The sequence below is a fragment of the Genypterus blacodes genome, unplaced genomic scaffold (assembly GCF_046128005.1).
Source record: "Genypterus blacodes isolate CSIRO-AG114 ecotype Tasmania unplaced genomic scaffold, CSIRO-AGI_Gbla_v1 ptg000138l_1, whole genome shotgun sequence".
Classification (NCBI taxonomy): domain Eukaryota; kingdom Metazoa; phylum Chordata; class Actinopteri; order Ophidiiformes; family Ophidiidae; genus Genypterus; species Genypterus blacodes.
The window spans coordinates 588,590-611,575 of NW_027466940.1; the positions used below are offsets into that span (position 1 = coordinate 588,590).

The window sequence follows — 22,986 nt, forward strand, 5'->3', positions numbered from 1 at the left end:
GGAAAATTTGGAACATCCAGACAAAACGAGGGCCATCACTGTCAAAATTGATTAACCTGATAATGTGGTCTATTCCAGTTCTTACCATAAGAAGAGAGACAAGAAGGAGATATTAAAAATACAAGTTCCCAACGATTTTACAAAACCATCATGATTCGACTAACGATTTAATCAATTACTGACCAATTAAGTTGTGGGATGTCGATTAATCAACAATCGACAACTGGAAGACGTAAATGTTTTTGAAAATGTCTGTAGATGAAACTTATCACAGCCAGGAGGAAGATTACAGCGACTAACATCTAATGCGGATCAGCATCACAACGCCTGAATCAACCCTTTTCACGACCACACCTGCACGCCAGTCCTTCATCTTCCTTAACAATCGTCGTGCAATGAAAAATCACAGTTCATAGTAACAACATGACAAAGTAAGAAAACACCATATATCCCCATTATAACGCCTTCTAGCAGACGCAGCCTCTCTCCTGCTGGCTGAGGGGGTCAAAGCGTTTGAACCCGGAGGCAACGCAGCTTCAGATACATTACAAACCCCCTTTAACTGTGGAGAGGAACAAAGCAGCCGCTCTGACGTTTGCCACACACAAAAATGAAGGTGATCTCCATGTCAAATTATGATATGTCACAGCCAAGGATTCATGAAAGCATTTCCTCCCACACAAAAAATGTGTTAACCCCCCCCGCCCTCCCCGAAAACCAGTCCTATTTACAATATTTTACAAAATTGTACAGCACATGTGGGCCTGTTATGAGACTGTGACTGATGGCCGCTGTCATCTCATCATTATTAGTGAGAATTCTTTTGTTAAATCCTACCAAGATATACATTTTTCTGACACGTTTTCAAAAAATAGTATTAATCGCAAAAGTGTTTCGTTAAAATTCAGTATGAACTAGAGACAAATATACACGTTTTCAGTACGGATTACAGCTCGACGCCTGCAAACAGGCTTCACGTGGAGATTTCCTCCTCTGACTCAAAGCGATCCGCTTCAAATAAACCAAATAAAAACAGAGAACACAGTCATCACGAAAAACAGCAAAGGTGAAAAGTAACAGAGGAACGTGAACATTTTTCTTTTCTATTACATGTGGTCAAAAACATTTTTTTCCTGTTCATAAGCTAATTCAATTTTTTTTCCTGTGGAGGTGTTTTTTCCGAGGCGCCGTAGCATCACTAGGTCATCAGTGGGGGGGTCAGCCGGGTGTGAGAAGGGGGAAGGTTTGGCCGCCTGAGCCGAAGAGGCGGACTGGACGCTCCACTCCTTCCAGCTCTCAGTCAGCACAGCTCTGACACGGAAACACGGCGAGTTATTGAAAGGTTCCTCAAACTAAAGCAGCCTGATGTGTTCAGCTTTCAAAATAAGAGTGATAAAGAGGTTCGACTCACTTCCTCAGTGGTAGCCGTTAGTGAAGGCTGTGGCGATCAAAGGGCCCTGTGAGGGGAAGATCATCAAAGGTTAGAGTTCATTTTGTTATTCCAAACATACAGCTGATTTCTCCTGCTGGCGCTGTACGTAACCATCATCCGTTACTGGGGGGCACCGACCGCGACACACAACACAAAATTCTAGTTTGTTGACAAAGTTTTGTAAAACGGGGAACAATTTTATTCAATTTCATTTAGATTTTGATTTAGGAATCCATTGAACTGGGGGTCCACAGACTCTGGAAGGACTTCGTCATGTGACTGTTAAGAAGCAGGGACAGAAAGAGAAACGACTGAGTTTGTGTTCTTACCCCCAGACTGTGGCTGAATCCAGTGCTCGGGGCAGGACTCGCCGCACTGAGGTAACTGCTGACGGCAGAGTCCTGGCTGGCTGCCCCATACAGGTCGGCCATCGGCCCCGGGCTGCTCGTACCCAAAAATCCAGCTGCGCGAGACGGGGTGGAACCTGCAATTACCAGCAGCATCAGATTTGACTGTGGCCTGTGTGAAACACCAGGGTGGAGGGTTTCATCCTCACACCAGGCGGCACACTGTTAATGAGATGAAGGTCTGATAAACATACCTCTAACGACTGCTGCTGCCGCCGCCGCCGCAGCCATTGGTCCGTATGCTGTGAGAGGAATGGCTAAAGAGAAGGAGAAGAAGAGGCTCAACTTCAAAACGTTCCAACACATAACAGAGATCTGCAAACCAACAGCACTAAAAATCCTCCAGCTGAGCACAGAAACATTGTGAAACATTGGACCAAGCTGAGCGACTGCGAGGGAGCAGACACGGAGCCACACAGACCCGCTGCACCAGGTCATCACGTGTGTGTTCACCAATCAGACAAATGCCTGAGCAGCTGAGGAGGTCACTGCATCTTCATCTCTGCCAAACTAGCCTCCAGGCACAAACCAAGCATGGACGAAAGCAAACATGCAAAGCAAAGAGTGAGTGGGGAATATTCCAGAAAGCGAGGGTCAGAAAGCGTCTGAACCTTGAGTCGTCTAAAGTTGTCTTTGCTTTTTTACTTTTGCTTGAATTTGTCTTTCGTCTGCTACGACATATTGCCTTATTGACTTGTAACAACAGACGAGGCCTCGGAGGACTTGAAGTGCTGTTTTCTGGGCCTTTCCAGTTTAACCTTGTGCAGGAGACGCTTGTTTAGTAGCTAGCAGCTACCCTCTATTATACATTCATTCATATACATTCATTACATGCTGTTTCTGACCGCTGCTCAGCCAGCTCAGGTTTGGGTTTTTGCTCGACCGGCTTTCTGGATTACAGCCCAGCGTTCACGTGTAGCAGACTGACAACATGCTGCTTGTAAAGTCCAGAGGAGGGACGGGACTGACCTGTGAGCTCAGGGGGGTGGGGTGAAGTCAGAAGGGGGGTCCTCTCTAAGTGGAACTCTAAAACAGAAACATCAGAGTGCTGTTGAGTTACACACACACACACACACACAAATACACACAGGGAGAACACTTGAGAGAGGACAGAGGTCTGGGCAGTGTGGAGCTGGGAAACAAATTGGGGACACTTTTTAGGAATGCCCAAAGTGAATTATAGCTTTTAGAATTACTTAATAATTGAAAGTAAAATAATTGCAGTCGCTCCAGAAACTGTGTAGTAGAGTTAATGTATATATTCAATTTTGTACTACCCAAACCGACGTCACACACTCAAGTGAAATATGCTGACATGACATTTGTACATATACACAAGTGAAGCTGATGTGGTTCCACTCTGATATTTACAAGCAGCCAGTGACACTGAGTGCCTCTGCTTCTGTGGAAACATGTTTGTATTTGTGACTCTGGGTTTGTCCCACATCTCTGCATCCTTCTTCCCAAATCCCTTCATTCAGCTCAGACGAGTGAGGAGAGAGGAGGCATCCTGCATCCTTCACTCACTATGTTTACGTGCACTTACTACTTTAATTACTTGTTGACACTGCGACTAAAACGTTAACATGCCTGAACATCAATTTACAGTTGAATTAAAGTCTGTTTACTTGGAGTTTGTGCCGATGTCAATTACATTTCTGCGTTTGAAAACAAAAATATCTAATAATTAATCTAAAGTGCAGGTAAACATAATGACCGGAAATCTGTAAAATATTTATACATATCTACATGTTTTCTTTGATTAATCATCTGGTTAACAGTGGGAAATGGTTGGAAATTGTGGGGAAAAACGCTAACACAGAAATGAAAAGATTTATTTATCAATTTCTGTAACAATTTACTCACAACCCTGATTTCCATGTAAACACTGGAGAGATAATCGCTGTGGATCTCCAAAAATGTACACTGAAGTGACTGACTGAAGTGGCTCCACAGTGTATGGTGAGCAGCGTGTGGTGTGATTACCGGGGAACTGGTAGGTGTATCCGGGGGTGAGGCCGGCGTAGCTGCGGCTGGTGTAGGTGGTCGTCTGGAAACCTGGATAACCTGCAGGGACAAAGACGCCGTCAACACCTGGATCACTGCAGAATGTGACACAGACTGAGACAACCTGCGATCAGGGGCAATGACAGGAAAAGTTTCCCACTGAGAAGATTTACAGACGGAGCAATGCTGCCCCCTAACGTCAGACACCGGTACCGCCTGTGAGAATGCAGGTGGGTGACATCCTACACCTGGAGGCCTGGATTTCCTCATGATAACACTTCCGAGGCCGCTCACCATCTTCCGTTTCACTATCCGCCCTGTTGTCACTGGGCTGAGATTCCCTTTGTCTAAAAGCTTCCACCGGGGGAAACTCAATGACAGACAACATTCTAAAGGATGATTACACTGCTGCATAACAATCTAAGAAAACCAATCAAATATAACATGAAAAATGCTAGTACCACAATTATCCTCTGTACTGTATCTGTATATATTTATACATATAACCTTCTTAAACTCAATGCTGCAGTACTTCCATTTTAGCGTTTCTAAACTGCGAGATAGTTCTTTAATTCTACTAAGTACTTTAATTTGTTGTAGTGAGCGCCAATCACACACTGGTCACTGTTCTGTTTGCACATCTAAGATGTCTTGAACCTAAAACCTCACTTGTTACAAATGGGCACAGAACATACAGTACAGAAGTTATCGGGCTGGACACTAGATGACAGCATTGCACAGATCTTACCCACAGTGATTATGGTCACCAAGTTTGAGCCACAGTGCATCAGAGTAAATAAATGTATTAACTCTCCTTACAAGGGACTGGTAAATACTACACAGTAAACATTCACATTCATAATCATTACATACAAACTTTCTACAACAGGAGATCAAAACAAGGTCGGTTGCACATGTTTGAGGGAAGACCATGTGAATATCTGTCAGCCTCATGGTGGCGCTGAAACTTTGTTTGAAGCATATCTCAATATTTGTGTTCTTATATATTGTTAACCATTTAATTCAAAGTCGCTGCCATAGTGGACATGGCTTAAACATGTGCGCTCATGGAAGCCAATGGGAGTCAATGGGTCAAACTTGGAAGATCAGCAAATTATACAAGCTTGTGCACAAAATAGTGATCTGTCCCTTTAAGGCAGCTCTGCCTTCTTATGATCAGAAACAACATCCTTCCTCTCCTGATCAATACCAACTTACCCAGCATACCAATGCCCAGCATGAAGGCATCCATTCCATAGGGCATCACCCGGGAGCGCCCCCTGGCTGAGCCTGTGGGAGACATCACCTCCTTGGGCTGAGCTTTCTTGCACTCCACCTGTTTCGGGCAAAAGACGAGCAGAGAACTTGTTGCTGAATTTTGCAGAAACTAAGCGGGTCATTGGAAACTGGATTGCTGTCTGACGGAGGCTCACCATTTTGTTGTTGATCTCATGGAAATGGATCTCGCAGACTTTCTCCACCACATCCTCATTCTCAAAAGTCACAAACCCGAAACCTGATGAGGACAAGGCCAGAGAACTTCAGTCAGCATTAGACAGAAGGCCTTAATGTGCTGCAGTACCATGAATAGTCTCCAGTAATCAGCACTGTAATAGCTGCTTAACACATTTGCCGCCCTCGCCCCCCTACCCCCCCTCCTCGGCCTCAACACTGCTATCCCCCGCTCATCCTTTCTTCCCTCCCTTCCTGTCCAGAAGGTCCAGGCCAAGCTGGTAGGCTGTCATAATCGATCAGTCCCAGGGTGGGGAGGAGGTGCTTAAGGAGGTCTTATCCTGATCCCGATTAACGGACTGGCTAATTAGACTAGCCCTGTTGGCCTCCTCCAGCTCAGCGCGCAGGAGGCCAGCGGGGTGGAGGGGGATCGATACATATCCAACCAGGAAGGGAGGAATAGCACGCGAGATTGGAGCAGAGGGAGGCTGTGGGAATGGAACGCCGCAGTTTAGATGGAGGGTCACTCCGTCTCACCTCTGTGTCTGTTGGTGGTCTTGTCAAACATGAGCATGGCATCGTCGACCTGGGGGGGAGAGACAAACGACACAGTATTACGCCGGGCTCTCTCTTGCCACGCGGCATATTGCCTGACCTCAGCCCTTCTCAAGTTCTGCGGGGAGGCTCAGCAACAGATGGACGGAAAGGGGGGAGGGAGGGAGGGAGGAGAGGAAGGCCCGAGGACGAGCGACAGGTTGGAAAAGGGGAGATGGAGGGGGTGAGGACAGAGAAATATGAAGAAATACAAGGAGGGTCTTGGTGTTACTGGCTTATACACAATGGCTGCCGAGAGAAGCTGGAAGTTGTGCTTGCTGCTAAACTGCCTGATCACAATCCGTCTCACACAGAGCCCATAATCCAGCCCCTTTCTACCCCTGCAAAGTTTGACATTCCCATGGCAACTCTACAAAAAGTCCTCATAAAAGAGGCTTGAGCCAACATCAAATATGGTTTATGAATAGTGGGAGAGAGCCAAAGAGACAAAGAAGGGCTGCAAAGAGAGAAACACTGATACACACACACACACACACACACAAACATACACACAAACACACACAAAGTGGCCAGTCACAAGGCAGAAAGGTGAATCCTGTGGGCAGGTGGAGACTCGATGAGAGGGGAGAGCCGATAGTGACAGGTGGAGATATGGTGAGACACAGCACAGTGTAGGAGAGGGAAGAGTGGGGGAGAGAGAGACTGTGTGTGTGTGTGAGAGAGAGAGAGAGAGAGAGAGAGAGAGAGAGAGAGAGAGAGAGAGAGAGAGAGAGAGAGAGAGAGAGAGAGAGAGAGAGCGGTGAAAGGAGGAGGACAGGAAAAAAAAAGATTGGGTCAAAGTGAAAAGGGAGGAGAAAGAGGAGACAAAGGCAGAGGGAGAGAGAGAACAAAGAGGCCTGGAGGCTTTGTTTGTTGGCACAGTCAGCCGTAATTCCTCCTCCTCTTCTCCCTTTGACCTCTCCCTCTGGCCCGGCCTCCCTTTATAAAGCAAAGTCACAGGTGTCTATTCTATACACACACACGCACACCCAGAGTTTCTTGTGTCAGAGCTGACCCTCTTTCTTCCTCTCTGTTTTTCTCTCCGTGCTGCAAGCTGACGTGTTTAAACTTCAGGTCCAGATAAACATTTGGGAAATTAATCTATGCTCATGTTCTATAATAAGTTCACTGGCAGCCAGAGTGGACATACACTTACACTCTGGCACATGGTCTGTGTGTGTGTGTGTGTGCGTGCACTGGTGTGGACCCCCTAGGGCAGTTTGCTTGCAGAAAGGTCAAGGGTGAGCGAGGAGTCTGTCAGCGTGAAAGGAGACCTGTTGGTCACTTGTTCCCTCCACTCTGACATTTGCTCATCGGCTCCTCGTTTTAGCCATCGTGTCACTCATCTGTCACACACATACATAAAGAAATCTGTGTCGCCTCTTTCACTCACACGCACTCCAAGCAGGAAGATTTTCCCGCTTTTGTCTGGAACGTGTGAGAACGCTCGATGCCTAACGGAGGAGACGTTTGTGAGAACAGAAGTGAGGACATTCAGGACGAGTGAGGGAGCGCATCCATGACACGTAATTGGGAGAAATGTGTGTAAAATTGGACCGAATTAGAAATCAGGGAGCTTCATTGAAATGTTGAGTTTCAATCAATTGCGATCAACAGCAAAGCTAATGCTGCGTTCAAGTGCTCCTCCGAAATTGGTATGTATAAACTGGTAAAATAGGACATGAACGATGTACAGACGAAGTGCAAACATGGAGGTGCAGACCATCGTGATGCTGCTTTTGTCGTTTCACGTACAAAAATACAAAGAAATACATCAGGTTTTCTCTGTTCTGTGAGAAAAAGAACAGAAACGCATCAGTATATCATTCTCTTTCAGGTTTATTAACCACTTTCACCATTTTCTCCCAGCGCACAAGGTGAAAAGGAAAATCGGGAAATATTCCGATAGAATGAGTTTCTGAGGCTCGGACGATGTTTGATTCTTCTAAACTCGAAGCTGCTTGATATACAAAGACAGGGAGGAAGTGGGGGCAGTGCACACACACACACACGCACACACAAGGTCATATTGTCTGTGAGAAAGTAAGAAGGCTGTTAGTTTACAGATAAGACAGGAGGGAGGGGAAGAGGTTAGAGATCTGCTGCAAAGTGACTTAATTGTGCATCATTGCTCCATAATTCAAACAGTGTGTATTCTAATGGAGCGCTGCTGGACAACATTCCCCCTCATCCCTGTTTTCCACCTCTCATCTTCCCGGTTATCCTCTGTCCGTCCCTCTCTGCAGCCCCTTTGTCCTCGCCAGGACAGGAGACAAAAGGTCCAGTGAGGCAGTCTAATCAGGAACTTCCATGGATGGCTGGAGCGTACATTTCGCTGTCCATCCCTCGATATCTCTCTTGGCAAAATTCATCTAGACTTATGATTGGGAAGGGAGCGCCGAGTAACCGAGGGCGACAGCGGGAAATAGGAGCTCCGAACGCCTGGAGATGCAGAGGCCCAAAGTTTCTGATTCTGAACGTGTCCCGCCCACCTGTGGCACTTTAGGAAAAAGTTTTAAGCTTTTCCTGTAACGCTCATTTCATCTCATACCATCAGCTGAAACTGGTTGGCGGCTGGAATCACACATACAATGTCGACAGAGAGACACTTAGGATTGTGGGTAATCCAGAGACTCCCAGTATGCAGATGACCAACTTCTGTGCAAACTAACAAAATATTTGTCTTTAGCTTTGTACAGAGGCATAATAGGTCTCATAACCCCCCCTCCCCACACACACACACACACCCCATCTTTGCCCCAGTTCTCTCTCTCTCTCTCTCTCTCTGTCTCCCTCTCTCTCCCTCTCCCCTTCTCTTTCACTAGGGCCCTCCCTCTCTTGTCGGAGGCCTTTGTCAGCCCGTCATCTATTCTCTGCCCTTTCACAACATAAAAACTTCAGTTTACGTGCAGATATTTCAAGGAACAACATACGCACAAGAGTCTGCATTAAGAAAATGGCCGATGTCGGACAAGCCGAGGAATCATTTTGCCGTTTCGGAGTGTTAGGCAACTACATTGTTACCCGTCTTCTAAAGTGGCCCCCACACACTCATACTAACACCCCCAAACACCACCTCTTCCCTCCTCCTTCAGCACAAAAACCCCTTACCCGCAGAATTACTTAGGGACAATGGGCAAGCCAGGTCACCACGGTAACGAGCCAGGAGGGGGTTGTGGGTAGGAGCAGCTGTTACATCAGATTAATTCAGATTCTGATAATCCCTCCTCCTTCCTCACCATCACCCCACACTCACTACAAAACTTTGTTCTCCCCCCCTTCTGCTCCCCCTCTCATCCCAAACTTCGCCTGCTGCTCCAGCTCGGCCCGCGCCTCCCAGAGCCTCTCAGCCTCCTTATTTTTCCCGTCCGAGCCTTTTTTCCCCCTCACCCTCCTCCTCCTTGCTGTGTAACTCCTTCAGTTCCAAGCAAAGTTTTCTCAGAGAGTTTGTCGTGAATCAGTCCAGGCTGAGCTTGTGTGACCATGGCAACGTGTCTGGACTGTTGTGTTTCTAAACTCTTGATACTTCCAACAAATCGTTCAGACTGTAGTAGCGCTACATGGAAGGTCTGTACATGAAGAAAACTATTCAGCTAAAACATACATTGTAATAATAATGCTGAACTTTGATTTTTTTGCGTAATTTTTGTGCCACAACGACAATTCAATGTCAGACAAATTGTTAAATCATGTGTAAAATCTAAGGTGTAATTATTTCAGTTCACTTGGTGATAAATTAGAGACTTTGATTTAGCTGCAGGAATGTTTCAAAAAGCTCGTCTGTGCTGAACTCACCTTCCCAAACTGGTCAAAGTACTGCTTGACGTCCTCTATGGTTGTGTTCACAGACAGGCCGCCCACAAAGATCTTCTTGGTTCTGGTCACCAACTGTAAAAAACGTGAAAGAAGATTTGACGATTCAAATTCTTTTAGTTAAATATGAATCAGAATGACTGTATGAGTGTTCCTACAGGTTTTATAACAAAAAATAATTTCAGTTTCAGAAATAACTAAAAATATCCACCTTATTGCATCATTTTGTTTGATTATTTTTGATTTTGTGAAAAGTGAAAACATGCTGTGATTGATCATTATTGACAACCAGAAGTACAATTCATAGCTCGACTTGGGTGGAAGCATCAGTGCAGGATAAAGGCCAGAGTCCACTCACCTTCGGCTGAGCGCGACGAGGGAATGCAACCTTAGGATCGATCTGTAGGAGAGAATACAGAGACAGAGACAGAGACGTCTGGTTAGTGATGTGCCACCAATGGAAATGTCTTCCTGATGTCTTCACTGATGGGTTTTCTGAAAAAGGCCAGTCTGGGTGGTTTTGGAGACCATAGCAATCGATCGTGTAAAAATCTTGTTACATTTGTCATTTCCAAGTACTTCTCGGCTCCTTTCCGTTGTAAGTACCACAGGGATCGTTACTTGGTCTTCTGTTATTTTCCTACCACATCCTACGACTTCAAATCATTCACAGTTACGGTATAATAGCAGGTACTGTTTCTGCGCAGATGATCCTCAGAGCTATTCCTCTTCTGATTCAATGCAGTGAAACAAACTGCAGGTCTGCCTCACTGCAACATAAAGGAATTTCTTTATAAACTAGTTCACTCACAGCGACGCCATGAAGGTCACCCCTGTCCAAGCATACAGTATGTCTGAATGCACCAGGTCTGGATCAATAACTGGATTTGCTGAAATTTTCATTATGATTTCTAATAAATAATACAAAGTGTGAAATGCCCTCTTACGATGTTGAAGTAACTGATATCAAAGTACTGCTGCACTGAGATCTGCCTCAGACTTTATTCCCAACTATCTCTTACTTTATAACTTCTATTGCAGACAGAGCAACACACCAAAAACATCAATAGAAAACTTTCCATTGCATTATCCTGACTGGAAACCCACATTGCGATGTTGCTCTGGTACCAAAAACTGCTCAACCTGTGTCTATTTCAACAGCATCTTGCATGTTCGTACCCGCCCACAAAGTAGGCCGATCAAACCAAGCTCACTTCCTACCCATCGTCATGACAACAGATAACACTATGGATGCAGAACGACTTCTCCAAGACGTGGAGACGCGCCGTCTGCATATACGATGCACAGAATGTGACTGTGCTGCTCCGAAATAGGCAAAGTCTTGGATATGAGTCAGGTCTAACATTATTTATTTTCAGACTCTAAGTGCAGTGGTGAGGATGGAGGATCGTAGAGACACACATTGGGGCAACCACATGTCCCCGTGTTCAGGACACAGTCATAATTTCTGCTGACTTGTCCCGGTGATTGTGATTGGCTCACGCGCTGCTGGTGAAGATTCAATAACGGTGCAACCTTGCTGTCTATTCCGTTCTGCTGACAAACAGGTGACAGGTGAAAACTCAAACATATGCAAGGAAGTTTGTTTCACTGTCTGCGTGTGTTCGTGCATGAGTGAGCTTTTATTCCTACAGATTTGAGCGCATCGGCAAGCTTTTGTCTGAATTCATTGTACATGAAGGGTGTGTGCATGAGCCTTTGTCCATGTTTGTCGAAGCGTGTGTGCATGCATGTGTGTGTGTGTGTGTAGCTGTGTGTAGCTGTGCTCAGGTGGAATGTCTGGGAATGTCCAGCGAACTCCTGCCTCTCGTCACTAACATGTGACATGTGATCTCCTGGAATCTCACACAGGCACCACAATCACAAACACATCTCACCTTGGTGAGGAGAAGCAGAGCGAGAGCAGAAGTGTGACACAGTGAGGGGGCCGGGCAGAGAGACGTGAGGGGACGGGAGCAGATAGCTGTCAATCACACACACTGACAGCCCATCCGCTGCATTTACTCTGTTTGTGTTTGTTTGTTTTTGCCTCCCTGCTTTACATGGACATGTTGACAACCACCTACGTCACGGGGTCCACATCTTGCCCCCTACAGGTCCAGATGACAGTGACACTCTGTGACCTGGACCGTCCTCTGACCTGCACTTACAAATGTTTACACCCAAGGAGAAGAAACACCTTCAATAGCAGGACAACAGTCCTAACACTAAAACTACAATACACCCCAGAGCAGCAGACCATGCCATACGGATCAGGACAGGCTGGAATTGGAATTTGAGATCTCTATATTAGTCTATACTGGTCTGAGGCCGGGCATACACTCTGCCATGCTATTAGCACGGAATTAATAGCCGACGTTCACAGCAAAATTACAAATCGACAGATGTGCTCACGCTGTACGAGCCCTACTCCTGATCTACCTGTTGACAAATTCCATCACTTATAGGTGTCCTACAGAGGTAAAAAAAGTTCTCTTCTTTTTGCTTTATCTTTGACTTTGTTGTGGTCAGATGGTGTTGCTGAGTTACTGGAACTTTAAAACTTTGATTCTACTGTGAGACGATAAATCATCCTTTTCCAATGCCATGTATACACCTTAATGCCATTGAATCAAAGCAACAGATGGAGATTATGCGATCGTAAATAGATTTATTGAGGGACGTAAATGTTTAAATTCGTTTCTGCCTCTGCATGCATACATACAGGTAGTGTGATTGTGGAACACCTGGTGAGAGGGGTGGACTCCTGTTGGCTCCATGCATGTATACGGCTTGATCACACATTGTTATATGTAATTGGAAACACTGAGCATTTGGTGCGTGTAAACATAATGAGCGAAGAAGCATAGACGACTGAAACTGCCTGACATTTGTTAAATAGTTCTGATTTCTATCTGAACATTGCAACAGCCGAATCAGGAGGCAGGAATTTATGAGACGATGCAAACACTCGAGCTGATCTAGCGACGGAACCTGATATTAGTCTGCGTTTTGGGGGTAAAACGGTAAGCGGTTAAATGGTAGTGGTGTATGCCCGGCCTGATAGAGCTAGAGAAGAGCTAGACTACTCCACACCGTACTGCTGTTACAGATGGTGAGACAGCACAGCGCTAAGATTAGTCCGTAACCATGAGAGGGTAGAGTTGAACTACAGTAGACAGCTAGAGCCTCTATGGTAAACCACATGCGTTTACCAGAGTTGGGCACCATGTCGATTCTACTTGAATATAAGAGTTGACATCACCTCAGGTGTTTCTAAAGAGCAGAGTGAGAAGACTAAGCTAGACTGTAGGATCAGATGCAGAATCTACAGTTTAGTTTCTATGGTCGCTAGACTACTCTGATAGTCACCTCCGGTCACCAACCCTCCTGATGTCCAACACTCCTGTGCACATTCAAAAACAAACAAACAGACACACACACAAACAAACAAAATCAACACAGAGCAGCACACATCCGTGGGGAGGAAATTGTGGACATTAAAGACACACTGCAGTGCTTGTGTGCGTGGAATCAGTTTGTTTCTTGGGAGAAATGTTGAGAACCATCTGGGGACGTATGCAACACAAAGAAAGTGAAAATAAGAAAATAATGCAGATCATACATTGAGTGTTTTTTACAATCGCGTACATGCATAATACTGAATACTAAGTTCACATTCTCAAAGCTCTTCCCACATTCAGCTCTGCAGCAGCCTACACAGGCTCAACTCTGGATCATTTCTCACTGCTTTCACACAGACTGAGGATGATGACGATGATGATAAAGTGACGACATTGTTCATATTTGGTGAATTCCTTTCCACCGCCGACAAAACTTAATGAATTTCTCACATGCCTCCTGTTTTCACAACCAAAAAGACAGAATTAGAGAGGAATTCTATGCCGCAGTAAACGTACAGTGAGACCAGGTTGAAATGTGGGCTGCACGATGTGCTGGCCCGTGTCACAGATAACACAGTTGCAACAAAGTATTAAAAAGGTGGGTAGATTTTTATACAGAAAATATTGAAGTCATCTGCTGAGCACTGCACTTTCACCACGGTCCCTAACTGTGACTGAGGGATTACCGAGCTGCAGTGATGCCAGTTCAGTCTATACACTGATGAGGATGTGGTACTGACTGCTTGTGCCTTGTCAGCAGAAAAGACATGAAAACACTACAACAGTGATGTGAAGGTCAGACGACTGTCTTAATGGAAAACAAACTTCACAGCGGCACGTTTGGCTCACACACACGCACGCACGCATTTTTGTGCTCACACTGTACAACACGTCTACGATCTCTTCTGCCTGAACACGCAGCCTTTTGGAGCCGCTGACTGTGTCGTGGGTCCCCATGTGGCAGCTGGGGGATCAACGTAATGACCCCAGAGACGCCTCAGGGGCGTCGCCACGGACATGATGTGGAGCTCGGCTCACTGTTACAGATTTGAGTAAAGTCTCGCGATTTGGTCAACGCATGTGGCCGAGTTGCACTTTCAATTTCAAGTAATTGTGAAGCCGTTGTGAAAATATATTCAAGTGCTAAAAAACAAGATAATATTTAGAATTATTTTATATTATTTTACATTATAATTTATAAGATATAGGTTTCCGTCCGACACGTGAGGTCAGAGTTCAACTTTGCTGTCCAGACGGCTTCAGGCAGGGAGAGAGGGAGATTAAGCACTTAAGGAGCAAACCACAGTATTATGCTTTACATTTAAAACTTAAACTTAAAATGTATTAAACAAGTCAGACAGTTGAAGAAGTGCCACACTTATCTGCATAATTATATTAAGCATATTTGTTTTATTTGTAAAGGTATGCATTTCAAAATGGAGAAAGTGGCAGCCGCAATTTAAATTTGAAGACAGACATTTGCAGCACTGTTACTACATTTTTTTTTATTTCATTGTTCAGAAGGAAAACTTGTTAAAAAAACACACACATTTTGAGAGTGCTAAGGTGAGTTTCTAGCCCGTATATAAATACATGATAAGCTCCTCAGTGCTGTAAGTGCTGTTCTACCTGCTAAAGGCTGTCTGAGCGGTAAGGTGATGTCATGGTGTAAAATGTTTGTCCAACAAATGAAGATTGCTGAAAATGTTCCTGCCGAGTTCAAATACAGCTGGCAGGCTTGACTTCAGTGTAGAAACAGACCGGAGTTTATTTACATCTATTCGTAATTGATTTGAAATGAGTTTGTGCAGAGATGTGGTAAAGAGATTAGCAGCATTTCTGATTTAGTTTCTAAACAGTAAGTAAAGATGCTATTTGTAATCATTTATGTGCAAAGAAAGGCTAAATGCAACATGGTGCAATGCTTTCATGTGTGTCATCCTGTGTGTGTAAAGATATCACCTTTGTTAGGGTTTGGCTCATTGAGTGCTCATGTTTGACGCATGTGTGAAGTGCTTTGGTAGTTTAAAAATGAATTGCTGTGCTGAGCTGCGTGAAGAGTTTGAAAAAAAAGTGAACATATTATTACAAATGTGTGTAAGCGATTGTAAAGAAACTGAGAGACGACAAACGTCTCCTCACTCTGTGCAGGTAGAAGAGGAGCTGAGCGTTAATACAAAGAGAGGTTTATCAAATCAGGGCAATCCTCTTTGACCAATTACTTCCCAGCTATGCAGTATTTGGCCGAGCACAGTGCCTGACACAGGAACACACTTAATGCAACATGCTGACCGGGCAGCGCTCAACATCTCTGTGACTCCCAGGAACAACCCAAGCTCGTTCATTCCAATCCTATTAGTTTTGAAAGCCATACTAATCGCAGATGGGGGGGTTATCCCTCCCTCCTCTCATCCCCCAGCAGCTCAAAAAGGGTTAACGGAGCGCCACAACCCCTCCAACCCACCCCACCCCCAGAGGCAGCTCCACACAGAGTTAATAGAGATTTTGTGTGTAAAACCCGTGGCCGTGCACCTTGGCAAAGCATTTGAAAGGAAACTTTGTTCCACAAAAACCTGCAGTTTGCGTCGCTCGTCGCTCCCCACTAACTTTACAGATAGCAGGAAGCTCTGAGGGCGCGCAGAGGGGCAACTAACACGCCAGCACCTACATAAATCACTGTAAACCTGCCGCCCTACACTGGGTCCAAACCAGGCTGCATCTGTCCTTTAACACAATAAGCACCAATAAATTCCTCTGCAACACTGTATTTGCTCTTAAGCTCTGTTAATTCCAGTGCCGGAGCGGTTCAGTCGGTCACAGCATGGCACATTCTTTCTGTTGCCACTGGAGAACTTTTCTCTCCCTCTCTAACAGGATAACCTGTCTGAGAGGGAGCGGGGGGCAGGGAGCGCGTTCTAAAAAGGCCCACTCTACTCACCATCCAACCCCTGTGGCTGATCACTGAGCCCTCTCCACGCCAAACACACACTCTGTGAGACCGCTGCAGCCCCCACCACACCGCCGACACACCCAACTGCCAGCCACAAGAGGCCCCGCCACGGCCAGCCAGGCCGCGCAGCTCCGCAAAGGTAATAAACGCTAGCAGGAAAAATTATAGAGAGGAAATGATGTGCTCATCCCTGCAGTCTGCCATGAATAAAGTTAATAAGTTGCTTATGAAAAGAGGTAACGTGAGACTAAACTGTCTGGTTTGGTGACCTCGTCTCTCTGAGTGTTTACGCCGTCTTGATTTCTGGTATCCAAGAAATGATTGTAAATGATTTGCATTGTTATCTTCCTTTTCTCTTTTGTGTCAGAGTCATTCTTCAACGTCGGGGGGGTGGGGGGGTAGTCACTATGGAAACAAACCCCATGGTGAGTTGGTGGCGTCCAACCATGATGCCTCTACTTGTCATAGCTGTCGTGCCTGCAAGTGACACTAACAGTGAGACGCTGGGGAAACCAAAAAAATGAAACCCAACATTCATTCCCACTTATCACGCAACTCCTTCCTACTGGATAATTATATAAGAAGAAAAATCTCTCATTTCCTGATCGCTGTTTACTATTGGAAAGCAAACAACCTCTGTTTCTCCTCCATTTCCTGTGCTGCTTCGTCTCTCACCTACACTGATCTTCCCAGATTTGAGAAGGTGTCTCGCTCCGAGGACAAAAGCGGGAGAAGAAACAGCCTCTCCTCATTTCAATACAGCCACTAACCCACGGCCATCACCACTCCCTCTGAGGAGAGAGGCGGGGGCACTGGTCCCTATGGCGACCAATGGGCCACATTGTTCCCCAACTGGCCCACATTCATTACTGACAAAAAGACGCTCACTGTCACAGTCTAAAGCATTGATGATTAATACATTCTACGCTACAACAAACAGGTGAAACGGCAATGGTTTGATTTTTTTTTTTAAACCATCACCGTGTTCACAGATTAGCAGGAAGATGAGCTCGACTTCATTGAGGTGCTGCTTTTACATCTCCAGGGTTTCATGTTGCAAGCGCTTGTTCCACTGAAACACTTTTTGGGGTCATTTCAGCCCCTTGGGACACGCAACTTTACAAGGAAAGCAGAAAGGAACTTTTGGTTCGCTCTTTCTAGACACCAAATCTGAGCCCAGCAGTGAAAGGAACCCTGTCCACTTCCCTGTTTCTATGGAAATTGACACTGGGTAACATTTCCTTTGCTGTTTGGCTGGAGAGCAAAGCAAAGACGGCGCTGGTTTTCCCATGTGACTCCACAGCACGTTATGGAGGATATACAGTATTAAAACATGTGGCACAGCAGCAGAAAGGTGCATTTTTAACACCAACAACAAAAACAGAGTTGGTTTGTAAGAAACACAAGTTTACTGGAAACTTTGTGAACACAATAACATGCAGCAGTGTTACACTTCACTGTGGGATTATGGGAAAATCCACTAATCAAACACTGAGCGATGGGATTAGCTGGTGGTGGGAAGTAAATACAGAGAACTCACTGTTTTGGAGTCCAACTCGTGCCTGGTTTGGGCCAAAACTTTATCCACGCCGGCCTGATCAACAAAGGTGACGAATCCGAAGCCTCTGCAGACATCAGGGGAAGGTATTAATGAAAGAGGAGCGCAGGGTGACGTGGAATGAAATGATATGTTATGAGCGCTGAGGAATCGCGGCGCTCAGATAAACTTTCAGGCTCCGGCACAGAAGCCAAGCTTGACGGGTGCACGGCTCCCTCACCTCGAGCGCTTAGTAACCGGATCTCTCATCACCATACACTCCTTCACCTCGCCGTACTTGCAGAAGTACTCCTTCAGCCCCTCTGGAACACAGAGAAGTACACACACATCAACACAAGTACACAGAGCTCAGACTGACCAGAGGAAAACTTCTGATTTCTATTTAAGATTCGACACTTCAACGCTTCTCACTCACAGTCACCAGTTGTGAATGTGTGACTGGAGCCAAAAAAAAATTAAAATGACACAATAATTTCAAACTAACTTCTCGTCTTCTTTCACTTGGATTCATTGGATTTAATTGCTGAATGAGTGTTTTCATTCACCAGTGGGTTTAATTATAAGAACACAAGAAAACCAACAAACTAATAGAAAAATGTAAACTGGGTCATTGAGTTATTAACATTTTTTTTAAAGCTTTAGAATGAAGTTTAGACAGTGATATTAGTGTGAGACGCTTTACCTTGTGTTGTTTGCCAGCTGAGTCCACCTATGAACATTTTACTGTGGAAAAAAGGGGGAAAATATTCACATTTCCATATTCATAAACGCGTGTGAGTGAGTTTATTGATGTTTGTCAGACTTGTTGCTGCGCCCTGAATGGAGCCAGTGTGCGTGTGAGTGTGAGAGAGAGAGAGAGAGAGCGTGTGTAAGTGCGTGTGTATGTGTGCAGGTTTGTCCCACAGAAGCCACGCAAAGTTTCCCGGGGAGGTTAGTGTCTCCTTACCAGGGGTCGTGTGGGGAGTCCGCGGGGGACAGGCTGCTCTGGCTGCCTTCCGTCTCCATTCCGTGTCCGTGTCCTCGCTGTGCGGTGCTGCGCTGCGTCCAGGCCGAGCCGTGCGGGAAAAACGAGCGGTGAGCGCGGAGACGAGCTGGGCGGGTTTGGCCCGGGGTGACAGAGAGGGGATCTGGGCAGATGCAGGCTGGGACAGACTCCTCCTCCTTCTCTTCCTCCTCCTCCCCCTCCTCCTCCTCCTCCTCCTCCTCATGTCCCCTGCTGTCTCTCTCATCCCGCTGCAGGAAGATGCAACACGCGGGTTTGGCGGGTTTATCGTGGCATGGCGTTATAAACTAAATCAGACTGGACGGTTGATCTCTTTTTGCGCAAAATACGTGATCACACTAGACTGATTCATTCATGAGATCCAGCTCGATATGTGCCGCTCAACTTTAGCAGCAACTTGTGGCCAAACAGTAAAGAATCTCAAAGAACAAAGACTAAACCTTTGATCTCACCAGTGGGTCCATGTGTTGTTTGAAACTTCTGATTTGAGATTGTAGGAGACGATGTGGAAAAACTGTTTCGGGAAAAATTCAAAATGGTAGAAAATGTAATCAGGCACCAATGGGCGTGGCCGAAAAAGAGAAGCAAATGAAATTCTAAAAGTAAAATATATCGTAATTTAAAGAATATGCTCAGATAAATTAACTCAGAAACGAAATACATTTCTGACCACACCCAGATCCAGATTCAGTGATCCAAGTGTTCTGGCTTGATGGCTAGTTGACCTTATAACTCTCTGCTGCCCTCTAGCGGTAAATGCAGAAGAAGCAATATGAATGGATGTCTATGGCCTAAAGATAATGTTAAAAATGTAAAAACTTCAAAACGATGGTTCGGATCCACTTGAAAATCTGCTATTGTCCTTCTTGGCCCACAACCCAACAAACTTTTCAATCATCTTGATACCCCACACCACTGTACAAACACACACACAGGATATCTTATGCTTACTCTACTATTATTGGAGAGCATGTGTGTATGCGTGTGTGTTCACATTTGTTCCTTCGGAGTTGCGGCGAGCACCGTCCCTCTGGGTGCCTCCAAACCAGGCAGAGATGTTCCCGCAGTAACCACTGACAAAGGTCAGGATGAAGATAGTGAGCGAGTTGGCCAGTTCCTAACCTGTGTTCACTCACAGCCGACTCCTTCTGCAGGAGAAAGAGGCAGCCGTGTGGACCTGTTAGATGTAACGGGTGGTGCTGGGTGACGGGGGTGAGACGAGGGGAGCGCACCCAAGCCCCCGATGGCCATGTTGAACTGAGAGCTCTGCTGGATGGGCTGTTAGGGACTGCACAGTTCTCTATGTTCTCTATACATGTCATGTTATTTCGAAATAAAGAAACGCAGTCATTTCTGGCATTGACTGACCACATTTCTGCCAAGTCAAAATGTCAAAATAAAAGCAAAATGGAGCTCTTTAATTTTTGTTGCCACTCTTCATGTTTTTTTCTTGTGTTTTATTGTTACTTTAAGTTTGACTGTTACTGTTATCAATGCTGTTATTTAGCTGGGACCGTTGTTATATTCTCTCTTTTATTTCTTTGCAAAGTGTTAGAGTATTTAGAAAAGTACTCTATTTCATGGGGGAGGAGGCACTCTAGGCACTGACTGGGTAGGAGCACACCTGCATACATGTGCGGTTTACTCACAGATACCTGGGAGAAGACTTAAGTTTGAAATTTTACAAGTGGAGGAAGAGAACACAAAGGTGACATGTGAATGTGTAATTAATTAATTTTTAAACATCTTTTAAATAAGTTGAAGTGTCACACTGACTCGGTACAATAACAAACCCCCATATGCTGAATGTGATGATAACACAAACGCTTCTTCGATGCAGTGCAGTGATGCTTTTATTGTGATGGTATGATTGCCAAACTTCCTTTCATAGTCAGGTCAATATTCAATTGAATTGTCAACTACATACTTTTTTTAAATTATGGACATTAAAACATTAATCAGATCATATAAAAACAGATGAATCGATAATGAAAAGAGTACTTAGTTGCAGCCATACTATTTATTTAAGAATTCAACTATTATTCAAAATATGCCAGGCTGTACTATATAGTGTGTGTATATATAGCATGTTAAGTTTGTAGATATATATTTATATAAATGCATTTATATTAGATGTTTAGATGCTTTGCTGTTATGGTATTTAATACCAAAGAGATGATTGGATTATTGTGGCCTGAGCTTGTTGAACAATTGAATGTCTTTCTTCTAAACTCAATCAAATAAACTTTTAAACTGATAATGATCCAAAAGATAAGGTGTGTACCCTCCCCAAATTTCAATTTGTATAATTTACTTTCAAATAAATACACACACACACACACACACACACACACACACACACAGGTGTGGGAATTGATTTGTATTTGTATTTATGTTTACTGCACCATTATTATCACCAGCAACACAACGTTTCTTTGTTCACCTTCCATTCCATAAACCTGCTTATGCAATGTGCTCTAACAGGAGGTCTGTGTGCTGGACTCGCTCATTGCAGGGGTTTAAGTATTTAATTAGTACCAAAGCAGCTCCAGCTAATCTTCTCAACACTGACTCAACATGTGACCTAGTAACCAATGTTAAGGCCTATCGATGTGCCGCCCAATATTCAAACACAGACAATGGCGGCTTTGATCGATGCCGGAGATAAAATTAATGTGGTCGTACTCATAGGTGACACACTGATGCCAACGGTGGACCGTTACATCTTGAACTCAAGGTGTTACAGACACTACACTGCCCTTGAGAGCAGACGAGAACACACTGCTATGATTTGTAATCACAACAATGAATAACACAAAGTGTGTAACACACATTTTCCTGGGACTGATTAGGATTTGTGATCAGTCATTCTCACACAGTTTATCCATGTTGTGCTGGTGTGATTACAGCAGCCAGCGTCCTGCCTGCACACAGGCCTGCTCTCAAATGAAGCTCTGAAAGTGGAACATGCAGGGGCTATTTGGACAAGAATTAAGGGGTGTGTTAAATTTCTGCATGCATGATCAATGGGGTTGATGGTCAGGGACACTGGCTGAGGGAGAGAGGGGGGAAGGAGAGAAAGGAGGGTGAGAAAACAGATCGAGGCTGCCAGCAATTGCTCACTAATGAGAGATGGACAGTGTGGATTGTATCTCATTACCAATCAACATAGCTTTGAATCCTTTGGAGAGAGAAAATGTGAAGCTCTTCTGTGCTGCATGTGGTCCTTTTTGATAAACCCGGCCTGTGTGCCTGAGCATTAGTCACAGCAGTATGTGAACTGTTGGAAATCCACACACTGCCCTCTGTCCGTTTTGGCGAGGAGTTTCCCCCGATCAGTACAATGGGACTTAATTACAGGTCAGTGGCATGTCTCAGGGAGATAGAGGAAGCTCTGTTACGCTTCCAAATACAGTATAATACCATCTTCCCAAGGGTGGGGTGGGGTAACAAGAGCTGCACACAAAAAGGTGCTGATAGGCCGAACCTGAGAATGGTATAAGGTGATCCAGGGAGGGAGAGAGAAGCAGAGAAAGTGAGCATTTAACACTGAAAGAGGGGAAAAGGATAAAGGAGTGCATTAATCTCAGAGGTTTTCTCCCATTCAGTTTGTTCTCTTTCCCTCCCAGTCCTCTTCCAACTTCCTTTGGGAAAGACAAGAGGGTGGATCAAAGACAGATTTAGATCTACAAATAGAAAATAACTACACAAAGAAGTCTATTTTATACAAGTAGTTTTAAACCACCATCCGGGGCTGTTGGAAAATGGAGAAAACGAGCATTCTACATCATGAAACAAAGGCAGGGAGACTTTAAAACATTAACTGACAACAGCAAAGGCATCTAAAGGTATCAGAGAAGCCGAACCTGAAATAACACAAAATTAAGGAAAGGAAGGAAGGAAGGAAAAGATGTCAGCTAGAAAAATTTAAAGCAATTTCCATGTTGGTGAGGTTAAAGTTAGTTAAGTCACTTAAGATACCAACAGGTGGACAAATAGACACAAGTGTACAGAAAGTAACTTTGGGATAGAGAGGCCATACTGTGCAACCTGTTACACAGCACTGCCCTCTAGTGGCGTGCAGGGCAAGTCAACATCATGAGTCAGCTCAATAGTTCTAAACATTACGTTCACATTTGGACTAAAATAGACTATTTGATCCACATCTTTCAACATAATAGATTAGTGCATCCACAGTTCAAACACATTAGCGAGCGAGCTAACTTTGTATCTCCGTATCTCTGTATCCTTAAAGTGAGTTTGACAGTGAAATCAAACATAATAAGAGTGCATATAAAAGATCTCATTATTATTTGCTTTTTCATGCCTCGGCGTGTCCATATGCAGGTTTGACACCCCTGCATTT

General features: G+C 44.8%; 1 protein-coding gene across 7 annotated transcripts; it reads right to left on the reverse strand.

Annotated features, from left to right (window-relative positions):
- Nucleotides 1-1,415: 1,415 nt before the first annotated feature.
- Nucleotides 1,416-18,625, reverse strand: msi1b (musashi RNA binding protein 1b). Of its 7 annotated transcripts, none has more exons than XM_076164730.1 (14): nt 18,564-18,625; nt 18,300-18,340; nt 17,838-17,919; nt 17,600-17,684; nt 10,064-10,105; nt 9,688-9,780; nt 5,836-5,884; nt 5,280-5,362; nt 5,065-5,182; nt 3,826-3,906; nt 2,809-2,865; nt 2,034-2,096; nt 1,762-1,916; nt 1,416-1,457 (listed from the first exon to the last, which is right to left on the reverse strand). In XM_076164730.1, the coding sequence occupies exons 1-14, from the start codon at nt 18,620-18,622 to the stop codon at nt 1,416-1,418; spliced, it is 1,050 nt and encodes a 349-aa protein (XP_076020845.1). In that variant the 5' UTR covers nt 18,623-18,625. The 7 variants fall into 7 exon arrangements, with proteins under 7 accessions (XP_076020845.1, XP_076020842.1, XP_076020840.1 ...); XM_076164727.1 differs by having other exon boundaries at nt 1,762-1,895; nt 18,564-18,622; XM_076164725.1 differs by having other exon boundaries at nt 1,762-1,919; nt 2,031-2,096; nt 18,564-18,622.
- Nucleotides 18,626-22,986: the final 4,361 nt, after the last annotated feature.